The sequence below is a fragment of the Xiphophorus hellerii genome, chromosome 13 (assembly GCF_003331165.1).
Source record: "Xiphophorus hellerii strain 12219 chromosome 13, Xiphophorus_hellerii-4.1, whole genome shotgun sequence".
Taxonomy (NCBI): Eukaryota; Metazoa; Chordata; class Actinopteri; order Cyprinodontiformes; family Poeciliidae; genus Xiphophorus; species Xiphophorus hellerii.
In genome coordinates, this window is record NC_045684.1 from 23,397,871 (window position 1) to 23,425,027 (window position 27,157).

At 39.9% G+C, this 27,157-nt stretch overlaps 1 protein-coding gene across 9 annotated transcripts in view; it reads right to left on the reverse strand.

The window, feature by feature from the left end:
* Positions 1-27,157, reverse strand: part of LOC116731262 (triple functional domain protein) — an 82,886-nt gene that overhangs the window by 12,835 nt on the left and 42,894 nt on the right. For 8 of the 9 annotated variants that reach the window (XM_032580931.1, XM_032580936.1, XM_032580933.1 and 5 more), the window contains 32 exons: positions 26,571-26,762; positions 24,792-24,923; positions 23,335-23,565; positions 22,688-22,810; positions 20,733-20,924; positions 20,229-20,398; positions 19,147-19,321; positions 18,553-18,748; positions 15,914-16,080; positions 15,707-15,826; positions 15,429-15,620; positions 14,061-14,210; positions 13,867-13,981; positions 12,555-12,670; positions 12,306-12,428; positions 12,031-12,225; positions 10,981-11,099; positions 10,324-10,390; positions 10,125-10,234; positions 9,366-9,435; positions 9,187-9,276; positions 9,003-9,095; positions 8,805-8,916; positions 7,526-7,716; positions 6,974-7,075; positions 5,571-5,600; positions 4,079-4,221; positions 3,891-3,990; positions 3,546-3,789; positions 2,313-2,420; positions 1,578-1,771; positions 1,298-1,468 (listed from right to left, as the gene is read on the reverse strand). In XM_032580931.1, coding sequence (XP_032436822.1) covers positions 1,298-1,468; positions 1,578-1,771; positions 2,313-2,420; positions 3,546-3,789; positions 3,891-3,990; positions 4,079-4,221; positions 5,571-5,600; positions 6,974-7,075; positions 7,526-7,716; positions 8,805-8,916; positions 9,003-9,095; positions 9,187-9,276; positions 9,366-9,435; positions 10,125-10,234; positions 10,324-10,390; positions 10,981-11,099; positions 12,031-12,225; positions 12,306-12,428; positions 12,555-12,670; positions 13,867-13,981; positions 14,061-14,210; positions 15,429-15,620; positions 15,707-15,826; positions 15,914-16,080; positions 18,553-18,748; positions 19,147-19,321; positions 20,229-20,398; positions 20,733-20,924; positions 22,688-22,810; positions 23,335-23,565; positions 24,792-24,923; positions 26,571-26,762 — 4,533 coding nt within the window. The remainder of the gene's footprint in view (positions 1-1,297; positions 1,469-1,577; positions 1,772-2,312; positions 2,421-3,545; positions 3,790-3,890; positions 3,991-4,078; positions 4,222-5,570; positions 5,601-6,973; positions 7,076-7,525; positions 7,717-8,804; positions 8,917-9,002; positions 9,096-9,186; positions 9,277-9,365; positions 9,436-10,124; positions 10,235-10,323; positions 10,391-10,980; positions 11,100-12,030; positions 12,226-12,305; positions 12,429-12,554; positions 12,671-13,866; positions 13,982-14,060; positions 14,211-15,428; positions 15,621-15,706; positions 15,827-15,913; positions 16,081-18,552; positions 18,749-19,146; positions 19,322-20,228; positions 20,399-20,732; positions 20,925-22,687; positions 22,811-23,334; positions 23,566-24,791; positions 24,924-26,570; positions 26,763-27,157) is intronic. The other variant, XM_032580932.1, reaches the window with a different exon arrangement.

A 27,157-nucleotide genomic window follows, 5' to 3' on the forward strand; every position in this document is an offset into this window, starting at 1 on the left:
ATTTGGGTTTTATGTGATAGACCAAGACAAAGCAGCACTTTGGAAAGAGAAAATTCAAATAAACATGCTGATCTGGAATGATGCAAAACGTCACATGAAGAGAAAAACTAACTGGACATCATCCTGAAAACACCCCGACTACAATGACATGATTCTGGCAGTATCATGATGTGGGGGAGCTGATAGCAACATGGTTGGAGCCAAACGACCTGAGACTGGAGCAGAATGCAAAATAATAATAATAATAATAAACACAACCAGAGATAATATACAGTGGTCATTTGGGATTTACTCAGCTTAGCTAAACACAGATACGAGACAACTCTAACATTTTATTTGTGAAAAATAAAAATAAAAACTTTACTGTGATGCCTCTCTTTCTGTTGGTCTATGGCATGAAAACTCAATAAAATACTTGGCTTATGATCGTAAGGTGACCAAAAAAAATTCAAGAGGTGTGAATAGTTTCGAAAGAACTGAGTGTAAACGTTTTAAATATCTGAAATGTAAGACATTTTAAACCATTTTAGGAATCAAATAGTAATGCTCATGCAGTCAAAAAAAAAATGCAGATTTTTCATATGAAAACTTAAAACTGCCAACTATCTGAGACACAAACTAAAAGAAATAATAAAAGTAATTCTTGACATAGTCAACATTAGCTAAATGTGGAAGTCTGCTTTGGTTTCCATGAAGCTGTTTACTGATGCTCTCTAAAAACCTCTGATATCTTTATAGAACTATTGTAACTTATTGTTTACATATCAGCAAACTCCTGCAGGAAACTGGTTGCACTGGATTTTATTTAGAGGCATCAGCTGAATATAAACTCCCCCTTTTGTTTTCCACATTTCTGTTTTATTGTTTTCTTCTACTTGTCAGTTTTGTGTTGGTCTGTCACATGGGATCCCAACAAAACAAACATTCAAGTTGTCATTTGTTGCAGTTTCACTAGGCACTGTAAACGTAACTAAAGCATTTCATTCTATAAAACAGAGTTTTTCCTTACATGGGACAAGTAAGGCAATTACTTTTATGTTTCATTTCTAATAATACAAAAAGAAAAAGTTACATTTGACAGCTTTCTGGGATGACTATTTAAATCCAAAGCTAAATGATGTTTAGTATCAGAACCGCTGACTGGTCACAGGAAATGAGCAGCTGTGCACATAATAATGCACATATGTGTCACTATTGTTTTACAAAAATCTGAAAATCCCAATCTGACATGAAGCAGGTCAGATCTTAATCCCAGCTTCCTCTCCTGGGTGATTTGGCCGAGTCTCCTTGTCCTCACCTTGTCGTCCTGCGAGTCCGGCTGCAGCAGGCTGTGCTGCTGGATGGCCATGGGCGGGGGCAGAGGAACCGAGTCGGCCCCCTCCTCTCCCTCCTCCTCTCCGCAGCTCTGCATGCCTGACGAACTGGACTTGGACAGCGTGCCGCTCGACAGGCCCTCGTTACGAACCCTCTGAGATGCACGCAAGAATGGCGGTGGTGAGATTATGTTGCTTAACTAATTCTATGGAAATCAAAGCGTGCGTGTGTGTGTGTGTGTGTGTGTGTGTGTGTCCACCCACCTCCTCCAGGGTTTCATCCTGAGGCGTGGCGGCGCTGTCGTCAGAGTCTTTCTGCGAGCCCATCGTTATCTCGCCGCTCTTCCTCACCTCCCGGTTCTTCTTGTGCTTGCTGGCCAGCTTCTTGACGTGGCCGTCCGCCTTGCCACTGCTGAGCCGACGCACCGGGCTGGTCAGCCACTTGCGAAGCGTGTTACCTTGGAAACGTAGAAGTTACAGTTTCAACGTTAAACTCCTCTCAGTTTTACCACGGCGTCAAACAACTTCTGGCAAAACATGAAATACACTCACACAACCATGATAACAAATATTCCTGTACGATAAATCGTCCCAGAAGTTCTCGCGATATCGATAATATTGCTTTGAGACCATTTTCATGTAGTATTATGCTAATGGCAAAATAATTTTTTAAAAACAACAAAAAACAACAGGTTAGATTTTAATAAACGTTTAACACTGGAACAAGAAGACATGTTAAATAGCCAAAGATAAATAAACAAAACAACAGAAACAACAACAAAAAACGAAGTCTTTGTACACAAAATTGTTTTACAAAAAAAGGATCTAGTTGAGACCACAGCGACAGACTGAAGGCTTTTATCACCAAGATTTTGGTCAAAATAGAAAAACAATCTATCATGCAAATGGAAATGATGCGATTAATTGATTTATTGCTTATTGCAAAAGACCTACATACAACATGAGCTATAATCGCCATCTTTGAAAATCTTTGCCTACCTGGTCGTTTGGATCCAGGTGAGCTGTGGGAGCCGATGCCATGACCAGGCTGCAGCGTGGCTGAAGATCCTGGCATGATGGAGTCGTTGCTGCACACCGACAGAGTGTCTGTGAGAGGCAGAGGAGAGGACGCTTTAGAGAGAGACGCTCTGGTATGCGTATTCAAAGTATCGAATTACATTGCAACAGTACTTTGCTAAAGTATTCATACGCCCTGAAATTTGTAACATCTTATCAAGTTACCACCTTTGTAATGTGTTTTGAAAGGATTTTTTTCTACAAGACTGACGGAGGCAAAGTGCTACATGATTGTGGATTGTTTCTGTCAAAGTCTTTCGTAAACATTTCGTAAAATTGAGCGTTTTGTTATTAAGAACCCCTGAGACAAAACTTTGTAAAATTCAGTTTCAATTCAGCATTCAGTTTCTATGCTCTACAAATCTGGAACAAACTTCCAGGAAAGTGTGAATGTGCTGAAACACTGACTTCCTTTATTTCAAGGTTTAAAACCCACCAATTTAGAGTTACTGGGAGAATTTATGGTCCAGTAAAGATTTGTTATTGTGACAGGCCTAGCTAGGAGGGATCTCTAGTGTTAGCTTTTCATCAAATGCCAGAAAGTTCCGCTTTGGTCCCATCTGACCAGAGAACTTCTTGCACAGGTTTTCCTCTGTCCTTTAGATCAGCGGTCCCCAACCTTTTTAGTTGCGCGGACCGGTCAGCCCTTCGCAATTTTGCTGCGGACCGGGGAGGGGAGAGGGGGGGAAGAGGGGGAACGTCGTAAGTATCGAGTCCGATGCTGTTGTTCGAATGGGGTGGGGGGCAGTACTCCGATGTTGTTTTGTTACTCATTCTGCTGCAAGTTGGCTCAATTTTGACGCGCAAGACGTAACCGGTAAAATCCGGTTTAGGATTTTCAAAATAAAAGATCTGGAAGTAGTTCATTATTTCTTGTGCGGCCCGGTACCAATTGGCCCGGTGGTTGGGGACCACTGCTCTAGATTAACAAACCTTAAGTAGAACTTGCAGCTTTCTTTGCCACTCTTCAATAAAAGGTTTGTACCTCCACTTCTAAGATGTTTCTAAAGAAAAATTGTCAAATTTGCCTTCCTCTTCACAATCATGCACCACGTTTTTGGTTTATCACATAAAGATCCAAACAAAAACCACTGAAGCTTGTAGTCTGAATGTGAAAATCTCTGCAGATCAGAACTGCAGCGGTCGGATCCGAACCTTTGTGGTTAAAGATTCCCTCCATCTCCATGGACGACCTGGAGTGGGCGATGCACAGCATGGCGCAGGGGACCAGGCCCTCCAGGGCCGGCGAGCGGTCCGTCGTCCTCACCAGGCACCAGTCGGGTTTGTCGTGGCAACGCTCCAGGACCTCGACGGTTTGACCTCGCCTCAGATTCAGCTCGTTGCTGTTGCTGGCCATGAAGTCGTGGATCACCACAGTCAGCTCGCAGCCGCCGGAGAGCTGAGGAAGAGAAGACCCCGTTCAGAGTTCTCATAGGACGATACAGGATCAGATTCTGACTCTTTTTGTTCTGATTTTTAAAAAGTGCAGAGTGTTGTCACCTTGTCGCTGTCCAGCGTGTTCTGAGAGGTGCGTGACGCCAGAGAGATGGTGTCTGGTTGGCTGCTGCCTTCACCCTGACTGTCCAAGTCCTCTAAATCCCTGAACACAGAACACAGGATTGTGTCATACTGCCATCGTTCTCAGAAGGAGAAAAGATGTTTCCCTCTCTAACTCCCGTCGTGTTTACCTTCGTCCTTTGGGATGCTTGGCTGTGCTGGGTTTGGGGATGTGAATGGGCTCCTTCAGGGCTCCTCTCAGATGAATGGTGCGCTCCTGGATCACCTCCCGGATGTGTTTGATCCAGTCCTGTTTGTTCTCAATGTTTGATGCCTACGAAAGGGCAGGAAAGGAAGATGTTGAACGAGATCTGGCGGGAGATCTCAAAACGAAAAATAAAAACTTTGTTAATGAAATTTCACTCCGTTTCACACAAGTCTGAATGACTTCTCTTTATTTTACTTTTGGTATTTTTCAAATTTACAGGTACATCTGGGGGGACAAAATTACATTTCTGAATGCTACATTCATAGATTTCATACAGAGTGAAAGATTTCAAGTTTTTGTTTAATAAGTTAAATATCAGAAACTCACGGTTTCTCATAATTACTGTTAATTGCCTTAATCAGATAATTAACGGTGCAGTATGAATCTTATTTTCTTTTTTTTACATATTTGTTAAAACCATGTCAGGACAGTATAATATGAGACAGATAATGTGTGAAAACATCAATCTCCTCCCTGAGCTACTCTGCTGTCTGAAGAAATGCAACCAATCAGAGCCAGAAGGAGGGTCATAGCGCTGTCAATCATCTTCATGAACGCACTGCTAAATGTGCAAATGGCAGGGGAAGAAGTTACCATGACAGGAAAACAGTTCGTCAGCCATCATCAGTGGCTATGCTAACTAGCCTTAGTTAGCATATTCTATGCTAAGGCTCAGATGAGCATGACAGGCTCAGATGAAGCTGTATCCTAGCAGAGAGCGAGGAAAGGGGGTGATGGGGTGAGCAGCGCGTACATGGACTGATTGACAGCACTAAGATCCGCCTCCTGGCCCTGATTGGTTGTTTCTAGCTCTCACCTGGAGCACTGGGGGAAAGCAGAGGAGCTCAATTTTTTCACAGATTTTCATTTTATACAGTCATGACATTCTGACAGTTTCAACAAACATGTGAACAAATATATAAACTATAAATATATTTTTAAAAAATTACATACTTCAGCTTTAACTCAAAATGTCTCAACGTCTTTTATTGATCCTCCATAATGTTCTGAGACGCTGCATTTTGGGTTTTAATGGTCTACAAGCCGTAAGCAAAAGATTACAAGAAATTAAAACTTGAAAATTTTCACTGTGCAATGAATCTATAAGAGTTTCACTTCCTGAAATGAGTGACAAAAAATATTACAGAAATAGCCGCACACATCGATGTTACAAAGTTATCAACAAAGAAAATGAATCAGTATTTTTTTTCAACAAAAAGATAAAACTTAAAATTCTTAATTTGGAAAACCATAATTCTTTCTGCCAAGGATTTTTGTATTAGTATCCAGGATTGTGAAGCAGTACGCCGTTTAAAGATGTGCAACAAATTCAGCCAAGGCCGTCCTGTAAACAGGAAGCGTGCAGACTTGTGTGAAGCAGATGAGGGCTGTGTTGTGGGATCGTTTGTACTCACCGTTGCTCCATGTTTGGCTCCCTGACTTAGCTTTGAATTTAAAATATAGAATAAAGAATTTCACTGATTTGGCTTAAGAAAAAATACGGGACATTTTTTTTTTTAATGCGCTCACAAACAAAACAAAAAAGAAATGAAGTCACGTGATAGAAATGCAAAACATTAATATAATCTGCCTTTGACAGAGTACTGATGGCCATTTAAATGTGCAGACAGTAATGAGGAAAGTGTGTGTGCGTGTTTGTGCGTGTGTGTGGGGAGACAATTTTCAACGCACATACTGAATGACTACTAGTCAGTGGTTAGCTTAGTAGTGAACGTGTGTAACAGAGCTGAGTGTGGAGGGTTTCTGGGCTCATGCTGTTCCAGCGGCGGACGCTAACTTTAATCCATCTGTGAGCTCCACAACAAAAACACACAGAAGATGAATGGAGGGGTGGTGGAGGTGTGTGGGGGGGTCCAGATGATTAAAAGATCGTTTTTCTGCTTCAACAGGGAGACGACGTGTTACTTTGATGAAGTGGCATGAGGGACCGTGGGCGTTCATGAGCTGACGGTGTCACCAGCGTTGGTGGAAGCGATTCAGCCCACATAGAGAGTTAGATGTACAAACATCCACAGAAAACACAGCCCCGGGTTTACAGATGTGTTTGCGGGGTTTTTTTTTTTGAACAGATGGAACAAAGTTGATCTGACCGGAGGACAAAGACGACAGAGCGAAAGAAGGAAGGAAGGAAGGAAGGAAGACAGAGGAGGGCTGAAAGAAAACTCAGCAGCTTATAAAACGTTACAAGTTTACGATGGAGCATCAGGGACTAAGAAAAAAAATACAACAAAAGTATGAGACGGAAATCATATTCTTACATAAATACGTATTGAATAAATTTATATTATTACAAAAATAACTTTTTGTTATACTACAAAAAAGTTGTAGCATTACAATTTTTTTCTCATTGTATTTAGAAATTATTCTCGTACGACTACTCTCAAAAGGCCATAATTTCATTTTTGTAATATAATGACGTTATTGTCATATTATTACAACTTTTTTCATAATATCACAACTTTATTCTCATAACAGTATCCCTTTATTCGCGTAATACTGACTATTATCAATATGCAACTTATTTTAAACTTTACTCCCATAAATCGTAGATGTTTTTCTTAGTACCGCCCTAATACTCTGTCGTACAAATTAAAGAAAAGGGAGAAAAAAGAAAGAGAAGGAAAGCCACACATTTGGGTTAGACCAATACAGGTGATTCAAAATCATAACATATATAAAATCTTAGCCTCTCGTTTTTCCTCAATGTAGTTTTTAACATCTTCCTCTTACAACTGTATTAGCCAACCCTGGAGAACATGTCAGCAGAAGAAAAAGGAGAAACTCTCTCATTCCTTACCTTGAGAACTATTTTGTTGTCAGAAGTCGGGGTACGTCCCACCCATAAGGCAAACTTACATGGATCTCCTTCGACGTGCTCCGTCACGCCCAGCTCAGACGTCTGCAGGAGGGAAAGAAAGAACGCACCAAACGTTTCAGGTTGTTCCTATTTTACAAGGCTGGATATGATTTCCCTCTTATGCCAAGTGGAGACAAGAAAAAAAAAGTTGTCCTGGGGTAAAAGGTGGCAATTCATTACCCCAAATCTGACACCGGATGTGGGTTTTTATTACATGCATGTTCTACAAACCTATTGCTAAAGTTAGCTTTTGATTTTGCAGAGAGTTAAGACTTTACATGAGTTTGTTTACAGGCTAAAACAAAATTATCTGTAAGTTTTCAAGTTAGTGGCTCAAAATCAAAAACAAAATAATTTTTTTAAATATAAATCTATGTGTGTATACATATCAACCACCTCTGTTTCAAGTCTTGTTTTCCCTTTGATTGTAATCACAGAGATAAAGGCACCAAAGTTTGAAAGCTCCGTTTGGATCCGTCCTCATGTACTTACAAACAGCTTGCTCTTGTAGATGTATTTGCTCCTGCCGTTGGAATCCTTCACCTCCTTGCTGAACACCAGAGACATCTCGAAGAGGAAGAGGTGGCGCTCTCGGCCTTTACGGATCAAAGTCTTGGGATCCCAGACCTGGAAGGAGTCCTGGAGGATGAGCTCGCCCTGAGACTCGATGTTCTCATCGAATCCTGGGGGGAAAACAGTCGATTTGAACAGAGACTCATTTTAAAATCTAATCAGTGTTTTGTCGAAGACGTTTTTTTTCATACTTCGCTTTCATTCTCCTCAACTTTTTTTTATGTTATCTCATTAAAGCTTGAAACTTTGATGCATTTTATTTTTAGTTTGTGGTAGAGTTGTGCTAAATAGAGGTTTTCTTAAGGTGGAACTCATTTCTTTGCAAAATAGTTTGGACTATAAATCAGGAACATTGTGAACAGTCAGTTTCAAGTCTTGCCAAATATTCCCTATTTTACACGTTAGTTCTGTCATAAGAAATAAAGCTTTGACTAATAAATAACTCTCAGTTTTAATCTCAAGTCTTTTTAAGTCTCTTTGGTTACATTCACACAGAAGGCAAATGTGACCCAAATATGATTTTTGTTTTTGCCAAAATGCGACCAATATCCGACTTTTTCACAGCAGTCTGAACGGCCCAATTCCAGTCTTCAGACACTTTCATATATGGCACTAAATTAGATTCATATTAAAATGATTTCAAAGTGTCTGTTGTCTGAACGGTCATGTCGCATTTTATCTGACTTTTATGTCATCGATGTGAGACACGTGTCATAATTCTGCACGACAAGACAAACTGGACGTAAACAATGGCTGAAAATGAAATTGTAATTATGAAACTTGGAAAGAAGTCTGTGTCATTGAAGCCAATCGCATCACAAGCCCATCACTCTGACTACACGTCCAGACTTCCACAAAATGCCGTTGCTATTAGTTGTGTTTTCTTTCTATTAGCTTCCTTCGCGTTGCTGTGGTTTTGTGACGACATGTCGGCTCCCGTTGCTGAATAAACTTTAAAATCGATCCATAAACGGCTCCATATATTATTACTTCCATAAACAACGAGCTGCTGTCTCGTGTCTACATTCTTTTACATTTTATTCCAAAAAGTGTGAATAAAATCTTAGGAAAACCAAACCTTATTTTCACTTTCCGTCAGACATGAAACAGTTTAGCAAGTTAGATATTATTGGCGAAGTAATAATTAGCAGGTTTGACCACGTCTAGATCAACAGTCCAACCACTGTGTGGCGCTCACCTTCCAGCATAGAAAGATGCATGGCATCGTTTGCCTTCTTGGGAACGTTTAGCATCACCTCCAGGCCATCTTTGATCTCTCCTTTCCCTTCTTCGCAACACGTCAGGAGCTCCTAAACAGACAAGCGGACAGGAATCAGCAGAAGCACGATGGAGACTCTTGAATGCAGCAGCTGTGAGGTGCGGTGAGATGTGCGACCTTCAGCAGAAGCTGATACTTGGTGATTCTCTGCACCGGCTTGATCAGATAGGAGGAGATGGAGTTGGCCAGTCGGTGTCGTTGCTGGATTTCCTGTCGCCGGGCAGAAAACGTCGGGTAAGTTCTGATCGTACATAGCCGATAAAACCTTCCCGGTGTCGCTCTCGCTAGCGGTGCTACTCACGTCAAAGTAGTTCCCGGCATGCTCCAATATGAGCTGCGTGGAGTCGGGTTTGTTCTTGCAGTAGTTCACGTACATCTGGAACTTATCGGCCTTAAAGAGCAGAGAAATGTTACAAATGGATGCAGTTCTGTTTAGGTCTGGTGACATGTTGCTAATACCTGCAGCCAAGTGATACGTACCCATGTGACAAAGCAGTGGCCAACATCTTCTGGAAGCTGCTCATACTTCTCCAACTCTTTGAGAAAGATGCTGGAATAAATTTAGGAGTGTGAGATGAAAACGTGAAATACATTAAAAAAAACAACTTTATTACATGGAAATAATTGCACAAAAACTGTTTAAATAACTGCTAAAAGTGATATGAAAACCTATGTGCACCCTATTATTGAGCAGCTTCAGCAGCAATGAGTGGAAGCAGTAGTCACATATTGTCGAGGAGCAATTTCTGCCCATTGTTCATTTAAAAATTCCTTCAGTTCACTGATGTTTGCAGGCGTTTATTTATACCGAGCTTTATTAGGTTACAACTACAGTAACTAAAATGTCTGGACTTTCTTTTTTTTTCAGCTGCTTGTTGCAGATTTTCTGAGTGTTTGTCATATTTCATACATTAATGCAGTTATATACAGAAATTCATGTGTAGCTCCAGTCCATTGGGTACAAATTAAATCCCCAAATAATTATTGCATAACCATCATGCTTAACATTTTCCAAAAAAAACACATAACTGTGTATCATAAACAAGAAAAAGATTTATTACTGAGAAAAGGACAGGTTAATAAAAGATTTTTCTTCTTCCTGCTCCTTTTGCACATGTGCATAATGTGTCGTAAGAGAACGTGTTTATGAATCAATAATGAAATTTGTTAATAAGCCGATTGATTGATTGATTGATTAAACCAAACAATGCTCTGTGCCTTTAAATAGGTGTGTCTTACTTATGGTGGAATTCGTAGAGGTCCTGCATGTTCCCAAAAATGATGTGCTCCTTGTTGATGATTCCTGGGGGAATCTCCTCCACGCCGCTGGTCATCTCCCACAAGTACGTCTGCGTGAAGAGCAGAGCGGAAATGCCACAGTTACCGTACTTTCCAGATGTTTCCAGACGTTTGGTGCGAGTCTCTGAGGTTTTCTTACGTCCATGCATTCCCGCAGGTCTCGCACGTATGTTTTCTCCGTCTGAATCAGCTCAGCCATGATGAACCTAGACACACACACACAAAAAAAACACACAGGCACAAGTTGGCAGCTTGTCATACTGTCCTCATTCAAACGGTGAATAATCAATAGCTCCTTCTCAGCTTGTCAGCGCCGTCCATTTACTGCAGTGAATAATGAAAGCCTTATGGGGCCATTAAACTCGGTCATAAACCTGCCAGGAGTGACATAAATTATGCTGCTGATTTGTGGCACGAGGCTGAAATGACACAGTCCCCCTCCGCCTGGCGCAGCAAAGACAAGCCGAACAGATGGAGAAGGATGTTTAAAGTCCATCATGCCTTCACATTTACATTAAACTCCCTTATTCAGTGTTGACAAGAACAATAACGGATCAGTTTGGAGCTCGTCCTCTAGAAAGAGCGCCAGGCTTCTCGTTCACCTAATTCAATTAACTCGGCAGTAAATCTTTGGTTTCTGAAGGGAAAGCGCTGACTTGTTATTGTTTCCTTATTATGTAAAGTAAACGCAGTCCTGACTACATTCATAAAGCAGACTGCTTTTAATCTGCTGAATGACTGTGAGGTTTCGTGAAACGCTCCGAACGGAGTGGCAAACAGGAAGCGGCTCACGTACTCCTTCCTGCGTGCCGACTTGCGTTTCTCCTCGTTCGGCTCGTGCGTGGCGGCGTCTCTGAGTTTGACCTCTGACCCCGGAGGATTAGCCGGGATGATGTCCAGCTGAAGGTCCTTGCTCTAGAAAAGAAGGACACTCAAAGATCAGTGGGCGTACTGAGGCATCATGGGAGTGAATTAGGTTTTAACTGGGGAAGGGTGATATGGGTTAATAATAAAATCTGACTTTTTTTCATGCCAGATCAGATTTTTTTTCTTGCTTTATTTTTTGAATAAATATTTACAAATGACAGAAAATAATTTTAAAAAGGGGCTTTTACTCCCTTCTGTGAGTTTACAAAAAAAATATTAGGACCAGGCAATGGGAATTTAGTCTAATTATGAGAATATAGTGATATTATTAAAAGAATAAAAATGGAATTTTTACCAGAAGAAAGTTTTAAAATTACAAGAAAAATTTTATTTTAATGGGGAAAAAAGCTAGATAATTTTCTTGTTATTTTTTTTAGGAAACTCAGACTTTATTGTCATTGGACAAAGACACAACAGTGAATTTGGCAACAAATTCCTGACTACGGGAGTATACAAAAAATACTGAAAAACTGTAAATCTGACTTTAAATACATTTAGATATATAAAATTGTTACTGGGGGAAGTAAGAAAAAAAAATCTCCTAATATTAGGACTTTTTTAATTGTTATTTAGACTGTATTCTTGCAACATCATAGCTTTGTTCTCACAAAAAAGAAAAAAAAAAGAAATGACCCTTATATTTTGTCGTTGAGTTGACCTGAATTCAAAGTTTAAATAAACAGAAGCTGCAAAACATGCTAGTCAAACAAGATGGCCGCCCTGGGCGTCGTGGCATCACTCTGAATGGCGTCACTCTGGAGTGAAAACTCTTTTCATTCCTTGGAAATCCCAAGGAGTGAAATGGTGAAAAAACAAATCCAGATTTTTGGCAAATTAAATCTTCATACGACAAAAATCTGACTAATGGCTCAAACTGATTTATCGTAGAGCCCTGATTTTAACCATCGATCCCCCGTACCGCCTTGTTGGAGTCTGACGGGATGCCCAAGGCTTTCTCCAGGCTGCTGCGGTACTTGTCCATGCGCAGGGAGAAATCTCTGTAGCGTTTGTCCACAGCTGTCACCCACTTCTTAATCTCCGCCGCGTGGCTGTGGCCTTTCTCGCAGAATCCGTCGGCCAGCTGGATTAGCAGCTTCACGCGCTCCTTGGTTTGCTTTAGAAGGAGAGCAGAGTGAGTTTAATATTCAAATCTGTAGAAGAAGACATTAAATTTGTGTTGTTGCGACCTCTGACCCTGGCTGTGATGTGGAAGTCCTCGTGCTCCTTCAGGAGTTCCTGCGTGTGATGGATGCTGGAGCCGGTGGATGTGTGTGTAGACAGGTAAAACTCCCCGGTGTCATGAATCCACTCCAAAGCCTAGACACACACACACACACATTTGTTTGACACTGTTACGTGTCAGTGTGTGTCCTCTCCCTCTGAATAAACCACACCGTTCCCATCAGGTTTCCAGATTTCTGTCTCTGGATGTGTTTGGTGTACCTGTTTGGCGCTGCGTTCAAACACCACGTACTGCTGACACTGGTCCAGTCGCCGCTTCCTCATGGTCCAGAAATGCAGAACTCTGTTTTCTCGCTGCAGCAGCTCGTTCAGGATGTCTGAACACAAAACAAACAGGAAGGATTTCAGTGGAGACGTTTTGCTCTGCAACAGCCTAGTGAAATCAGAAAGATTTTAGAAGTAGCGTAAATTATTTCACTTTTTATACTTATCCACATGTGAATAATACGTAAATCAATTGCATTACTTTTACTGCAGTTTTTCCAATTAGGAACCCTGAGTCTTCATGAATAATTAACTTAACAAATCTCTCTTTGATTGTTTTGCAGCATAACCAGTTAAAAATGTCATCTTGCTTAAACAGGCAAGATGACATTTTGCTTCTTGGAAATGGAAATTATTTTCCATTTCCTTTTTGAGTTCAGACATTTTTCCTAAGCTATCACTGTATTAATAATTTAACTGGCTTTTTGTTTAAGCTGACTAAAACATCTTTGTATTCGAGCTTACACCAAAATAAATAAATAAATACTAACACTGGATTCAAAAAGCCGGCAAATATGACCTATATCTGTCATATAGGTCATATAGGCTCAGCATCACAACAGTCTGAACAACTAAATGACTATCTTTTCACCCTCCAAAAAAAATCCGAATTACGCCCTTTCTGTCGTTCTGAATCAGAAATGTATACAATTGTTTTCAAGGCGTCTGCTGTCTGAACGGCCATGTTGCATTTTATCCGACTTTTACGTCATTCATGAGAGACATGCGTCATAATTCTGCGCCAGAAGAAGACACATTGAACGTAATCAATGGCTGAGAATTATAATTATGAAATTCTGAAAGACGTCTGTGTCACTGAACTGCATCACATCACAATCTCACCACTACTGGCTCCGACTTCGCATCCAAACAGATTTTTCCATAGAAGTCGATGCTCCACATGAGGCCATCGCCATTAGTTGTGTTTTCTTTTTATTAGCTTCCTTTGTCTTGTTATGATCTTGTGATGAGACTGTCAGCTGCCAATGCTGAATAAACTTTAAAATTTCTATTATTTACTATTATTTCTATAAACAGCCCACTGCTGTGTGACGATGTTCTGAGTCACTTTGGGGACGTAAATCATTCACACACAAGTCTAACTTCGGCCACATTATTTAATATTATGAACAACCAGGCCGAAAAAAACAAAACAAACAAACAAAAGAAAAAAAATTCTGGAATTGAGCATCAAAACCTACTGTGTGAATGCAGCCTCAGTAAATTCAGTAAATTATCCAGCACTTACTTTTAACCTGCTGTTCTGGCGCCTTGACGTGGCTCAGCATCCCCGGCATGTTGACGCTGTTTCTGTGCATGTACTTCAGGAAGACGTCTGCGTTTCTTCTGGCCAGAGTACAAGCCTGGCAGAAACACACAACGTCAGAGCAGAAGTGTGACCAAAGACTTGATTTGGTTTCATTTTGACATGATGTGTCGTACCTTGAGGAACGCCTCCTTCTGTTCCAGGTGCTTACTGATCATGGGGGTCACATGGTCGGTCTCACAGTTGGGTCCCAGTTTGTCAGCTCCTCCGCACCAGTCCTCCTCCCTCTTGTATTCCTGCTCCAGGCTCTCCAGCACGCTGCACACCTGAACACACAAAGTCAGTCACACAGAGCAGTGCTTTAAATGAACAGAAACAGCAGCTGGGCTTCATGTTTTAACATTTTATTTATACTTTTACAGTATCAGGTTTTTCATATAGGATACTGTTTTGTAGGTACAATGCAGGACTACTAAAGCAAAAAAAAGAAGAAGAAAAAAGAAATATTATAAAAATTATGAGAGAGAAATAGAAAGAGACAGAAAGAGAGAAACCAAAAAAGAAAAAGAGGAAAAGATACAAAGAGAGAAACAAAGAAAGTAAGAAAGAGAAACAAAGAGAGAAATAAAGTAGCAAAGGAAGAACAAAAGAAAGAAAGAAAAAGGTAATACAGAAAGAAAAAGAAAAAAGACAAAGAAAGAGAAAAAGAAAAAATAATTTTTTAGCTACACATTTATTTTTCAATAAAAATTATGACATCAGTATTTTACACCCTAAAATACTGTTTATTAGCTCATTTATTAGCTAATAAACAGCTAATGCTGTTATTAGTTTAGCTAATAAACTGGTATAAGTTTCCTTTAATTTATTAGTTTATTAGCTAACTAATAAATGAGTTAGCTAATAAACTTATACTAGTTTATTAGTATAAACTAGTATATAGTTTATACTATATACTAGTATATACTAGTATATACTAGTTCAAACACCACTAGTATATACTAGTATATACTAGTATATACTAGTATATACTAGTTTATTAGTATAAACTAGTATAAGCTTATACTAGTTTAAACTTATACTAGTATAAACTTTAAACTAGTTAACTTATAAGTAACTAATAAACTTATACTAATAAACTAGTATAAGTTTATTAGCTAACTCATTTATTAGTTAGCTAATATACTAATAAATTATTTAATAAACTAATTTATTATCTAATAAACAGTAAGCTGTTTATTAACATAAAGAACTAACTGTCCACAAACCACCAAAAACAACATTGTTAAAATCCACAGAAAGAAAACTTCCTTCAGGTTATTCATCAATAAAATAAAAAAAATAAACACAAACTTGATGTTTACTGTTTTTAACCATCAAAGTCATAAAATCTTTTTGTGTCAACTTTTTCCCCTGCAGTGTTGTTTATCTTATTTCTCCTACTAACATACATGAAAAGTTTTGCTTGTCCTATTAAAAAAAATGCAACAATTTCTTCTTAGTAGAAATAAAAACAAAGAAAGAAGTGTGATTGGGTCTTCTACCTGTTCAGATGTTTTGTAGAAAGCCACGGAGGCGTTGACCAGCTTCAGTCGGTCCTCCATCTTCAGCATGAGCTGCTGCCAGTGGGAAGCCACGTTCTCTGCACAGTCTCTGATCAGGTCCATGTCGTAGTGGTTGGCCTGCAGCAGAGCCTCCGCCTTCTGCTGGACCTGCAGGGCGCTCTGATGGGTCTTCTGCAGAGGGACAAGATGAAAAGAGGAGGTTTTAGTGAAATCCGAGCAGAAAACTGAAATAATGGGAATATCCAGCAGCGCTTTACCTCAATGGCGTGTTGGAACTGTTCGTGTTCCCGCTGCAGTTGCTCCGCCTCCTGCAGGGAGCTGGCCGTGATTAGACCGGCGTTAAGCATCGATTCACCGTTTCGAATCCAGCCCAGAACCTGAGGCGGCAAAAACGAAGCTTAACACTTCATTTGAATCTCCTTAAAACTCTGACGGCATGACGCAGCCGTGTGCGTGAGTCCGACCTGCTTGACTTCAGCCTGCAGGTGCCTCAGCTGGACGCACTGCTCCAGGTGCCGGCGGTGCTGCTCTGCTGCCAGGTCCAGCTCCCGCTGCTTCTCATGGAGGAACTCCAGCAAGTCCTGAACCCGCGTGGCCATATCCACGTCGCGATCACACAGTAACTCCACCCCTGCACAGAGACGGAACAGTCACATGAGCCTCGAATGGAGATGAGAAGACCTGACTACCAGCAAACAGGTCACACTTGTAAAAAAGGCTTATAAAAACTCAAAACAAAAAAAAAAGTACAGTGAACCCTCGTTTCTCGCGGGGGTTGCGTTCCGAAAAGAACCCGTGATAGGCGAAATCTGTGAAGTAGTTACCTTTATTTTTTACAATTATTATACAGCATAATTAAATACTCTACATTGAAACCAAAAAACAAACACTGTTTTCAGGCCTAAGCATTTTTTTTAAAACAAATATAACGCTTTCTTACAAATAACTACAGTAAAATAATCATTTTAATCGTCAATACGAAGAACAGTAGGACAAATTGTGACTCGCGTATTTCACTGTTCCTCTGACTGTGACGCTGCAGCCTGACTCCGCTCTCTAGTGGCTTTTTCTTCTGAAGCCTGTGGTGCAGGTGTGTTTTTTTGAAAGAAGAACATAGTTATTATCGGTAGTTGTTGTTGCTCTTTTTTCTTCTGGGCAAAAATATTTGCCAAAATTTGCCAAGCTGTATTAGGTATATTTAAATACCGTAACGTTATTGGCACACAGAGAAGAAGCGCTGAGACTGTTTAGCCAATCAGGACGCAGCACACAATGCACTGTGAAAAAAAAAACTGCACAAAAAAACTCAGCGAAGCAGCGAGGCCGTGAAAGGTGAACCTGTTATTAGGTTATTACTAATAACAGCATTATAGCGAGGGTTCACTGTATTCGCCAAGTACTTGACAAATACTTGCAAGTATTTGGCATGTAACAGTACATGCCAAATGTACTGTAACGGACGGACAGTATTATGTCTGTAATGGACTGAATGTTCTGTTCGTTGTGTGGGAAATGTTTCTGGGTTTTTTTTTTTGTTGAATCTTGACACACTAATGGAGCTGTTATCAATCCGTTGCTGTGGCAACAGGCCTGTGTGTAGCACAGAAAGTGAGGATAAAACCTACAATGTACTTAAAACTCTGACCTAAGAAGGTCTGAAGATCAGAGAAGCTGTTAACTTGCTCTTTTTTACAACAGTTTTGAAGAAAATAAAATTGTCACAATTTAAGAAACCCCTGTTTTCTAACCAAGTCTTGTTATACCTTCATTTCACTGAAATGTTGTAGAAAACCAAAGAATAAGGAAATTATCTGAATAAAATCAACATAAAAATGTGATTTTTCAGAAATTCACATCTGTAGACCTGAAAATGATCAAAATTACTAATATTCTGTTTATATATTTTCTGTGTTCACTGCATGTTGCATAATGCAGCCTCTCCTTGCGAGCTGTCACACAGCACCTATTAGCATTTAGGTTCACAGGTGAGTTATTATGGTTGGTGAGTGGGTGCCTCTCATCACCAACTCTGAGTGAATCTGACCCGGGACACCTACACAAGAAAACTAATGGAGCCAACACAGAAATCTGTAGCAACACTGAGCTGAACATGAGCTGCAGCCTGCAGGATCCCTCAACCTGATGATGGGGGGTGGCCAAACACTCAAACACACAATGTGAGGCAGCAAATAAATGAGAAGGGAAAAGAACCAAAAAAAAAAAAAACTTTACAGACACGTTTCAATGTAATGTGTGCAAAATCCTGTTCCCATCTCCCTGCTGGAGGGCAAAAACCTGTCCACAAGAAATGACGCGCTAAATCTTCAATGTGTGATATATAAAAGAAAAAGGGACGTAGTGCTTATCTACTAATTGTCAACACAATGACAACTAGATAACAAGGTCCAATGATGTCACATTTCACAGGTCAGGAAAGAGTGTTAATTAAAACAAATAGAGGGGGAGAGGGAAGTAGGTCAGATATGCTAGCTTGACTTTGACAACCTTAACACGTAGATGTGTGTGGAATTTGGTTCGTTTCTGTTTAGTTAAAAAAAATTAAGCCAACTCACATAACTCTGGCAGACCAGCAGAGCTGATGTTTAAACTACCTAATCAGTCTATGTTCAAACCATCACTTATTAAGAATCGCAAAATAAATATCAAGCCTGAAGACATAATACTGTAACGGACTGAATGTTCTGTTTGTTGTGTGGGAAATGTTTCTGGGTTTTTCTTGTTGAATCTTGATACACTAATGGAGCTGTTATCAATCAGTTGCTGTGGCAACAGGCCTGTGTGTAGCGTAGAAAGCGAAAAAAAATTAAAATAGTTGTTTTGAGTCGTTGTTCAACGGTTTTTCTGCATTATTTTCCCTTTCCTGTGGCGCACTGCAGTAAATTAATAATCTCTCCATCTTCAGGTTTTATTTTGTTAACAGAATTGTTCTACTGAGACTTCTTTTTGCCCTCCAGTGTTGTGCGCATGAACGAAACTTCCTGATATAAACAATATCATGCAACATGTCTATAATCTAACAAAACTTGTCAATGGGTCAAAGACCTGAGGTTCATTACAGGTGTGTATGCAGGCAGGAGCTCACCAGACGCCTGGACTTCGTTGACGTACTGCAGCAGCTCCTGCCCCTGGTGGATGACGTCAAACGTCAGGTTGTTCATGGTCAGGGCCTTGTCGGCGTGGTGCTGGAGCCTCTGCTCGGCCATCGTCAAGTCCTCTGTGTCAAAGTCGCTCTTCTGACCCGTCAGCTCCTCATTCCATGACTCCAAGTCTGAGATGATCTAACGAAGGATTACAAAAGAGTTTCAAGACACTATGAAAAAAAAATTTCATCCCAACGTATTGCAAGTTAAACATATTTACAATGTTGTTGTTTTTTTTAAAACTTGAATTAAAATTTTTTACATTTTTGTAGTTTTAGCTGTCACTCTTTCACCAAATGGCATTTTTTGTCTGTCTGCGCCGATTAATGATTAATCTATCACTAAGTTAAATGACGACTTTTTCAACAATCTATTAATCACGATTAATCGTTTCAGGCAAGCTGAGAAGTACTGGGATTTTAACTGCTAACTCCAAACACTACAATGCGCCCTTGTGACGTCATAAAATCAATCTCCAACTTTTTAAAAATGTATATTATTATTTACAGCACACAGTTTCACAATTTCTCCCTTACATCAATGGCGTCTCTCTCGAAGATGCGAAGCTGGAGGAAGAGATCCAGCTTGATCTTCCTCTCCTGGAAGAGCTCCTCCATCTGAGCCTGGGCCTCGTCCAGCTGCTGGAGGACGCTCTCGATGTGGTTGATGGAGCTATTGTGGGGCGTCTTGTTGCTGGAGATGGCAGAGTCCCTGGAAGAAAAAACACTCGCAATTAAGCCATAATCTGCAGAGTGCAGCTCTGAGGAGCCATAAAAGATCCTGCGGGGCATCATGCCAGTCAGGGCGAGCTGCTCTGGAAAGTGCTGTGCTGGTATAAAATGCTGCGGCAGCGCTAGAATGGAAAAGAAGCTTTTAAAAAAAAAAGTCTAAAGCTATCTCTAATTTGCTAATCGGCTGTTTACTTGAAATATAAATCCACAAGTGGTTTCACAAAAAGGCTAATTATGATGAGGTGGTGTTGGTGGAGAACATGTTGTGCACTCCAACAGCTCAGTCCTACACGCAGAAAGTGTGTGAAGCTACAGTTGCCTCTCGGAGAGAGAAAGAGAGAGAGTGGCGCACAATTAGACACACGTTTATAAAAGTGGTCTTATGTAAGAACCCGCTGCAGAGCCAAGTCACCAGGGAGAGGGTGCCGAGCACAAAGAGAAAAGAGGGAGTGAGGAGAGGCACTGGAACATCCTCTGCATAAAAATAAAGCTGGACAGCCGCAACCACCTCTCTCACACCGCCTCTCATCATCGCCGCTTGCCGTTTTTGGGCTTAATGCACTTCATTAATGTCTTCTAGGGAGATTTCTCTTAGCGTATATTTAGCTTTGTTGAGTGTTGACACGTTTATTTCAAATTACAAATCCACTTCTGCCTGAATTAGAGCTACGATGAAGAACACAAGCATCAAAGACGACTGTTGGGTAAACAGTGTCTAAACTTTGCAGCCGAGGACAGTTTTAGACTCAAACCTGAACATTCAGAGACACATAAAGACAGTTATAAAGTCAGCCTTTTATCACCTGAACAAAATAATATTTCCTAGATTAAAGGACTAATGTCTAACATGAGGAAAAATCTCAAGCATTAGGCCCGTCTGTCTGCACCTGAGCTGCTGGATGAGGTCCTCTCCCTCCTTGATGACGTTGACGGTGACCTGCAGCGTGGTCTGCTGCTGCTGGCCGAAGCGCTTAATCAGGTCCTGGACGGCCTCCACGGACTCGGCGTAGACGTCGTCCAGCAGCTCCTTCTGCAGTTCCTCCAGCCACGTCCACAGCTGGAGACGGACACAGACATCAGCTTAGGCAGCAGCTTTTTTCTCATTACAAACAATCCTATGTTTGGTTTTTAATATCCATGTAACCACACAGTAAATTGTAGTATTTATAAACGTAAAGCTGGATATCTATACACAAAACCGACCCTGCAGACATACCTACACTAAAATATTTATTTATATTTCTCTGACTAATTGGACTGAACATGTAATGTACTCCACGCTTCGTTTCAACAGGTAATTTTTTTTGCCTCCCTCAGAGAGCTCTCATCTCATCGGTACACGCACACAGCCCACCATCCACTTCAGCGCTGTGTCACCGTCCCCTGCCCACCTCTTTGACGTGCGTGTGGAAGGCGACAGACATGTCCAGCAAGACTTTGCGCTGCTCCACGCGGCGGACAAAGTCTTGGATTCTGTCTTCGAGCTGGTGGGCGGCCTGGTAGATCTCCTCCGGGTCGCACTCTCCCGTCTGGGCCAGCTGCTCGGCCGCCTCCAGGAGCTTATCCGCATTGGTGTAAGTGTTCTACGGAGAGACAGGGACAAAGACAGAGAGGTGGGTTTTAACAAGGGGGCAGCGTGAAACGAGCAAAACGTCTGTTATGAAAGAGACGGAGGCGCTGAGGAGCAAAGTGAAAAACAGGATATGCAGATGATGATGATGATGATGAAGAGGAAGAGAGAGATGTTGAGACAACAAACAGAAACAGGAGGCAGAGTATCAAGAGGCTGATTTTACAGATTATTCTTTTTATTAAACTCATTGAGATTTTACATCTAAAGAAAGTAATTAAACTCTTTAGATTTTTGTTTCAATAAAACTAGTAATTAGATTAATAATTAAGTTACTTCCTTCAAGTGTTTTGATGCATTTTAACTGTCAGATGTCATGCTATGTAGCTTTTTATCTCTAGGTTTAATACAGTTTGCTTTTTTTTTTTAAATAAAGGAAATCATCAGTTAAAATGTTTCTCAAAGTAATATGGTAGAAAGTTTTTATCATGTGGTTTAAAAATCTAAACTCGCATTCAGGTTTAAATTTAAGGTCTCATCTGCGGTCTTATAGTTAAATATTGTAAATTGATGCAATTTGTTTATATTAGAATTTACGTAACGTTACATTATATCTTAGTAGTTTTAAGCAAATTACTTTAAAAGAATAACAAATGTGTATGTATTTAGTCTGACATACAAGTTAGCTTCAATAGTAGCATCTTATTTAACTTAATGTTAAGTTAAAGAATATGTGAAATATATAAAATTTCATCTGTTCATGACATTTTGTATAAATGTATTTTTGGCGTGTTCCATTGGGCTTCTTAACTTTCAATATTTATCTTTTTATTTTATTGTTAGTTCTATTTAAGATTTATACTAAATAACATTAAGTGTATGTTTAATATGCATCTTTTGAATTAATTTTGAAAGTGTTTCTAGAATTCCTGCATTTTTACGTTACTTTGTCCAAATGTTTAATTTTCTCCATTAAAAATTGTTATTCTCATTTCCTGACATTTCTTTTTATTAGTTTTGCACCCCTGGTGTAAGTGAACAACTGTCATCATAGTTTTACACATCATATTTGGCAAAAATTAAAACTTTAAATCTGGATTTTGCCAGTATTTCTTTTTTTCTGTAAAATGTATTTTTTGGGGTTTTTTGCATTTATTGGAAAATACTGTTCTGTATTTATGAAAAATGTGTTATTTAATTCAAACCTAAAAGCTATCCATTTCTATCGTATCTGGAAAATCTTTGATTCTTCATAAAATCTAATTTTAAAATCTAAACGCTAAATGCAGCCTGATTTCTTAATGTTCAAACAACACAGATTGTTTTCCAAGCAATGGAAAAAAGGAGAACAATGTTTTTAGAAAATGTAACATGTTGTGCTTATAACAGCAGTTCAATTTAACTCAATTCTTAGATTTTTGTAAATTTTAGCATTTATAACTTTACCAATATGGAGGTCTACTCTGGGAGCATAAAACTGGAGAAAAATACTGAAAAAAAAACTTTTATGTACTGTAATCCCTAATAAAACTTCAAATTTGAGTTCATTAAAGTTATTCATTCACATATATGTAGGGATTTATATTTAATTTTATGTCTACCAAATGTAGAAAAACTCACAGAAGCCTGCTTTATATGTAAACAGGTTTCATTTTATTTCTAAAATAAAAGCAATAATAGTTGAGTAATATTCCTGGCTTGCAGACGTTTAGATGTTTAAGGTGAACAGTTAGGGTTGCAATGCGTCTCTGTGTTAGTTATAATCCAGACACAGACCTGAGCCACTTCCTCGAAGTCCTCGTGGCGTTTCTGCAGCGCTCGGGCTCGGTGGAGGGACTTTCCCACCCCCGTGTGTTTGCTGAGGAAGGCCTCGCCGTGGTTTTCTATCCAGTCCAAAACCTGCGAGGAAAAAACACACCAGATTCACCCAGGAGCCGGGAGCGACTGAACAAGGGGCGACCACCAGGGGGCGCGCTGTGAAAGCGGAGCTGCTGAGTGTTGGAACTGTTAAGATGCTAAGTAAAGTCGTGTTCTGTAAAAAAACCCAGAAAAACTCTGAGCCTGCTCCCAAACGCTCTCCGTCCTGCATTCAGTCACGATGTGAATGGAGGAACACCATCTGCACGGACATATGACCCAGTTCGGTTACCGCAGCAACAGTTGCCATGTCAACACACTCGGAAGCAGCCACGGGGTTGGTTTGGTTTTTTTCTCTTTTTTTGTCAGGCAGGAACTGTATTATCATATTTGGACTCCGTGATGAAGGCATGCTCCCGACTGCAGCTGCAGAATCCAAATTTAAAGTCTTCCACTCACTAAATCGCCCTATAATCCTTTTGTGACGTGTATTAAAAAAAAGAAGAAGAAGAAGAAGGATGATGATGCTCCGAATGCATCATCCTGCGTGCATTGGTGCGTCGTACCTGTTGGACGTCCTGCTGAAAGACGCACAGCTGCAGGCGCTGGTGCAGGCGCACTTTGCGGTGCTGCCAGATGTTTTCCAGCTGCCTCTGGTGGTGCAGCACCTCGTGGATGATGTCCAGGACGTGGTGCACGGCCTTGGAGTAGTTGGCTGAAGCCGTTAGTGAGTCGGCGCTGCCCGGGGTCAAAGGTCGCTGCAGCTTGTCTAGCAGGGCTTTCCCGTCCTGACTCACCTGAATAAATGTTCGCACATTTTTACTCATAAGGAGAAGGCCGCTAAAAATCCACAACCAGAACAAAATCATTTTGATGGGCATATTTATTACATATTTTAATAATTATTTATTTATCTCAAGGTTCACCGTATAAAGTATTTCTGCAAGAAGTAAATACTTCACATGTTTTATTTAGGGCGTCATTATGTAAACAGGAGGTACAACAATTCATATCCCTTTAACTTTCCCCAGATCCACTAAATTGGCTTCATTATAATGATCAACTCTCCCTGATAAGCAAAAGCATCCCCACAGCATAATGCTGCCAATACTATACTTTGATGTGAGGACGGATGAAAATTAAATCTTTTCTAGTTAGTAACTCGTTGACTTCTGAAGACAATTTGTCGCACCAGATTTTGTTGAATACAAATTAACATTTTAATTAGTAATTTGTTTTTGGCCATCTATGATTTGGAGGATAAAAAAAAAAAAAAAAACTATTTTTCTTCCACTTGGTATATGAAACTGAGCTCTACATTTATAACAAGAGCCAGACTGGGCTCAACTGAATACTTTATAAATGTTCAATTGAGCTGAAAGTTTATTTATATAGCGCCAAATCACAACAAATGTCTGGAGGAACTTTCCAAAAACAGAAAAAAATAATTCTCCCAAGAATCACCAAACAGAATGACGTTATAGAACAGAGTTCAGTTCAGGTTCTTGTGTTTCATCCTAAAAACAGAATTAACCAAAAAAAAAAAAAAAAAAGAGAGACTGGAAAAAAAAAGTTCTGGATGTTCGGAATGGAGTGCTATGTTTAGATATAGGTTTCGTTCTCTTTCTAATGGAGAACATTTCCACATTTAACAGCTGTGTTTCTTCAAATCGGTCTCAATTAAAAGTCAAACACAGTCCCGTACTCACAGCCGTCTTTGGTAAACAGGCTGCTACAATGTTTGAAGGTAAACAAAAAACTGCGGACCGACATCCATCGACAAATCATTGTGACTTTTTCTGCCTTGCACGAGCCAAGCTCCAACATAAGAGAACATGTTTAAAAATGAAACCTGGCAGAAATAGCCACTAGCACTTTTTCCAAGAGGAGCATCACATTTACACAGAACTAAATACCAGAATTTGTTTCAGAGTACAACTGAGGCAAACTTCAAGGGGGATACTATGTAGCGCCAGCTGACTGAACAGTGTACCTTCAGGCACATTTCTGCAGAGTGTTTTACCTCAGAGTAGGCAGCTGTGATGTGCTCATACAGGCCTTGGTGGTGGTGAATTGCATCTTCCAGGTCCTGCAGCTCGGAGGGCAAGTCCACCTCGCCGCATGCCTTGCACCACGAGTCCACATTACTCATGTACTGAAGCGACAACACGCACACACACACCGAGTCAGGCAGACATGCTAACAGGAGCTGCACTTTAGGAAGACTGGAAGTACAGAAGACGCGGCTTGTTTCTATTGTTACTAAGCTGAAACACGTAGAAGTTGAAAGTTTTAAGAGAGTTATTAGTCTAAGGTGGCTTCCTGCATGGACACATTTATAAAGACCGACATCATAAACAAAACAAGCTAAACTTTGGGGAATTTGAATACATTTCCACATATATAGAAGTTGAACTGGCCTGCATCGGGTAAAGTTTTCAATTGATGTGATTTTCTTGTGGATAAAAATAAGACAGAACACTGTAGTATTGCTTTAGCACCAAAACATACAGATTAAGAGAGCTGCGGTTTGAAAGTGGGAGTGAAACGATTGATCGGAATAATCTTGATGAATCGGTTATTGAAATAATCGTCCACTAATTTAGTAGTCGATTAATCGCTAACTGGAGCATACAGACTCGTGAAAAAAAAATCTCACTCAGAGCAGTAATTACAACAAAACTGTACAAAAAATATGCATTTTGTATTTAAGAAAAAAAAATTGTCTGTAAATATATTCTACCCAAAACTCCTGAAGAGGCATAGATTTCCCATTCAAAATTAAATTTTGTTTAAAAGACAAATTCCTATTAAGCATCTTTTGCAATCAAACTATTAATTGATTAATCCAAGATAATCAACACATCAGCTTTACACTGTATTAAGTCCAACAGAGAAGGCCGAGCTTCTCTCATGCTAGAAGTATTTATTTCGCTATGAGTGCATCCTGAACTAGAAAAAATGTATTTATTTATTTGTTTATTAGCATCTTATGATGTATTTCTGATATAGTATAAAACAAGGTTTAAGTGGTTAAATGAAAAATCTGCAGAATGTGCCATTTTTTTAATCAAATTAATCATCAGAATAATTGATTACAAAAATAATTGTGAGTTGCGTTACCTGCACTCACACTCTAGGATGCATTTTAGAGAAGATTTCACTCCAGGCTGGACCAACTAAGCAGCAAAGACGAATAAGCGCAGCTACCTTGACTTTATTTTCCTTATTTTTAATAAAAGCGATTAAAAATACATTTTGCTTTGCAGAATTGGGGGGTAAGTAAAGTCGTCTTCTGTTCAAATGCACACATTAAATAAGTAAAAACATCAGCTGGGTGCCACAAAACAGCACATCAGCGCGAGTTGGATAATGTTACCAAGATGGAAAAATGAATAAAAAATGAAAACATTTGCAACGGCTTTCACATCTAAAATCCTTTTGAAAGGAGGGTTTCTGAAAGTAGCAGGAGATTTATGAGTGCGAGTTCAGCAGGCAGATGGTTCCTAATGCAGAGCTTTTACAGCACCGGTCAGACCCTATTTGTCACAGTCTGTAACCGGAGAATAAACAGCATGCTCATTGGCTTCGGTTACATGAACAGATCAATACTGAGGTCGTGTTCTGTACGCTGAGCAGCAGCAGCCAGTTCGCTTGCAGAAAACCACTGAAAAAAGGGTTTGCTAATGGAAGTTTATATTCATTTAATGAAAAAATAAAGGAAACGAAAAACAAAAACAAATAAATACATACATACACAAGCAGACAAAACCCTAAGCGAGAACAGGTCAGACAGACTCACCTGGTCGCACTTCTTATGGAAGCTGGCTGACATTTCTAATAGCGTGCTGCGTTCATCGAGCGCTGCGGCGAACGCTTTCCACTCCTGCTCCAGCTGACCTGAGATCTGCTTGATCTGCTGGGAGGCGTAGTGACCGGACTCCAGCAGCCGGCTGCCCACCGACACGATGCGGTTGATGTTAACGTACACGTTCTGTGGAGAGCGGAGGAAGAGAAGAAAGGCAAAAACGTTTAAAGTAAAAGAAAAAATTTTCAAACTGAAAAAAACTTTTAGTTAATAGCTGTGTTTCCGTTGACCATGGAATTGCGCACATTGGAAGAACAAAAATAAATGTGCTTAATGGAATGGAAACACGGAAATAAAAAATAAAATTTTTTATTTTTTTTTTTATTAATTTTTTGCTAAAAAGTTTTTGTGCTAGGATGAGGTGGTTTTTCCGCCACATTGAAATTAGTGTATTTTGTAAAACTGCAATGGAAACACTTTTTTCACATCACATGATCAACAACTGGCTGTTACTACTGGCAAAAACCACAAAAATGACAGGAAGTGGAAGGAAGAAGATTGTTATTTTTTAATCTCTGACA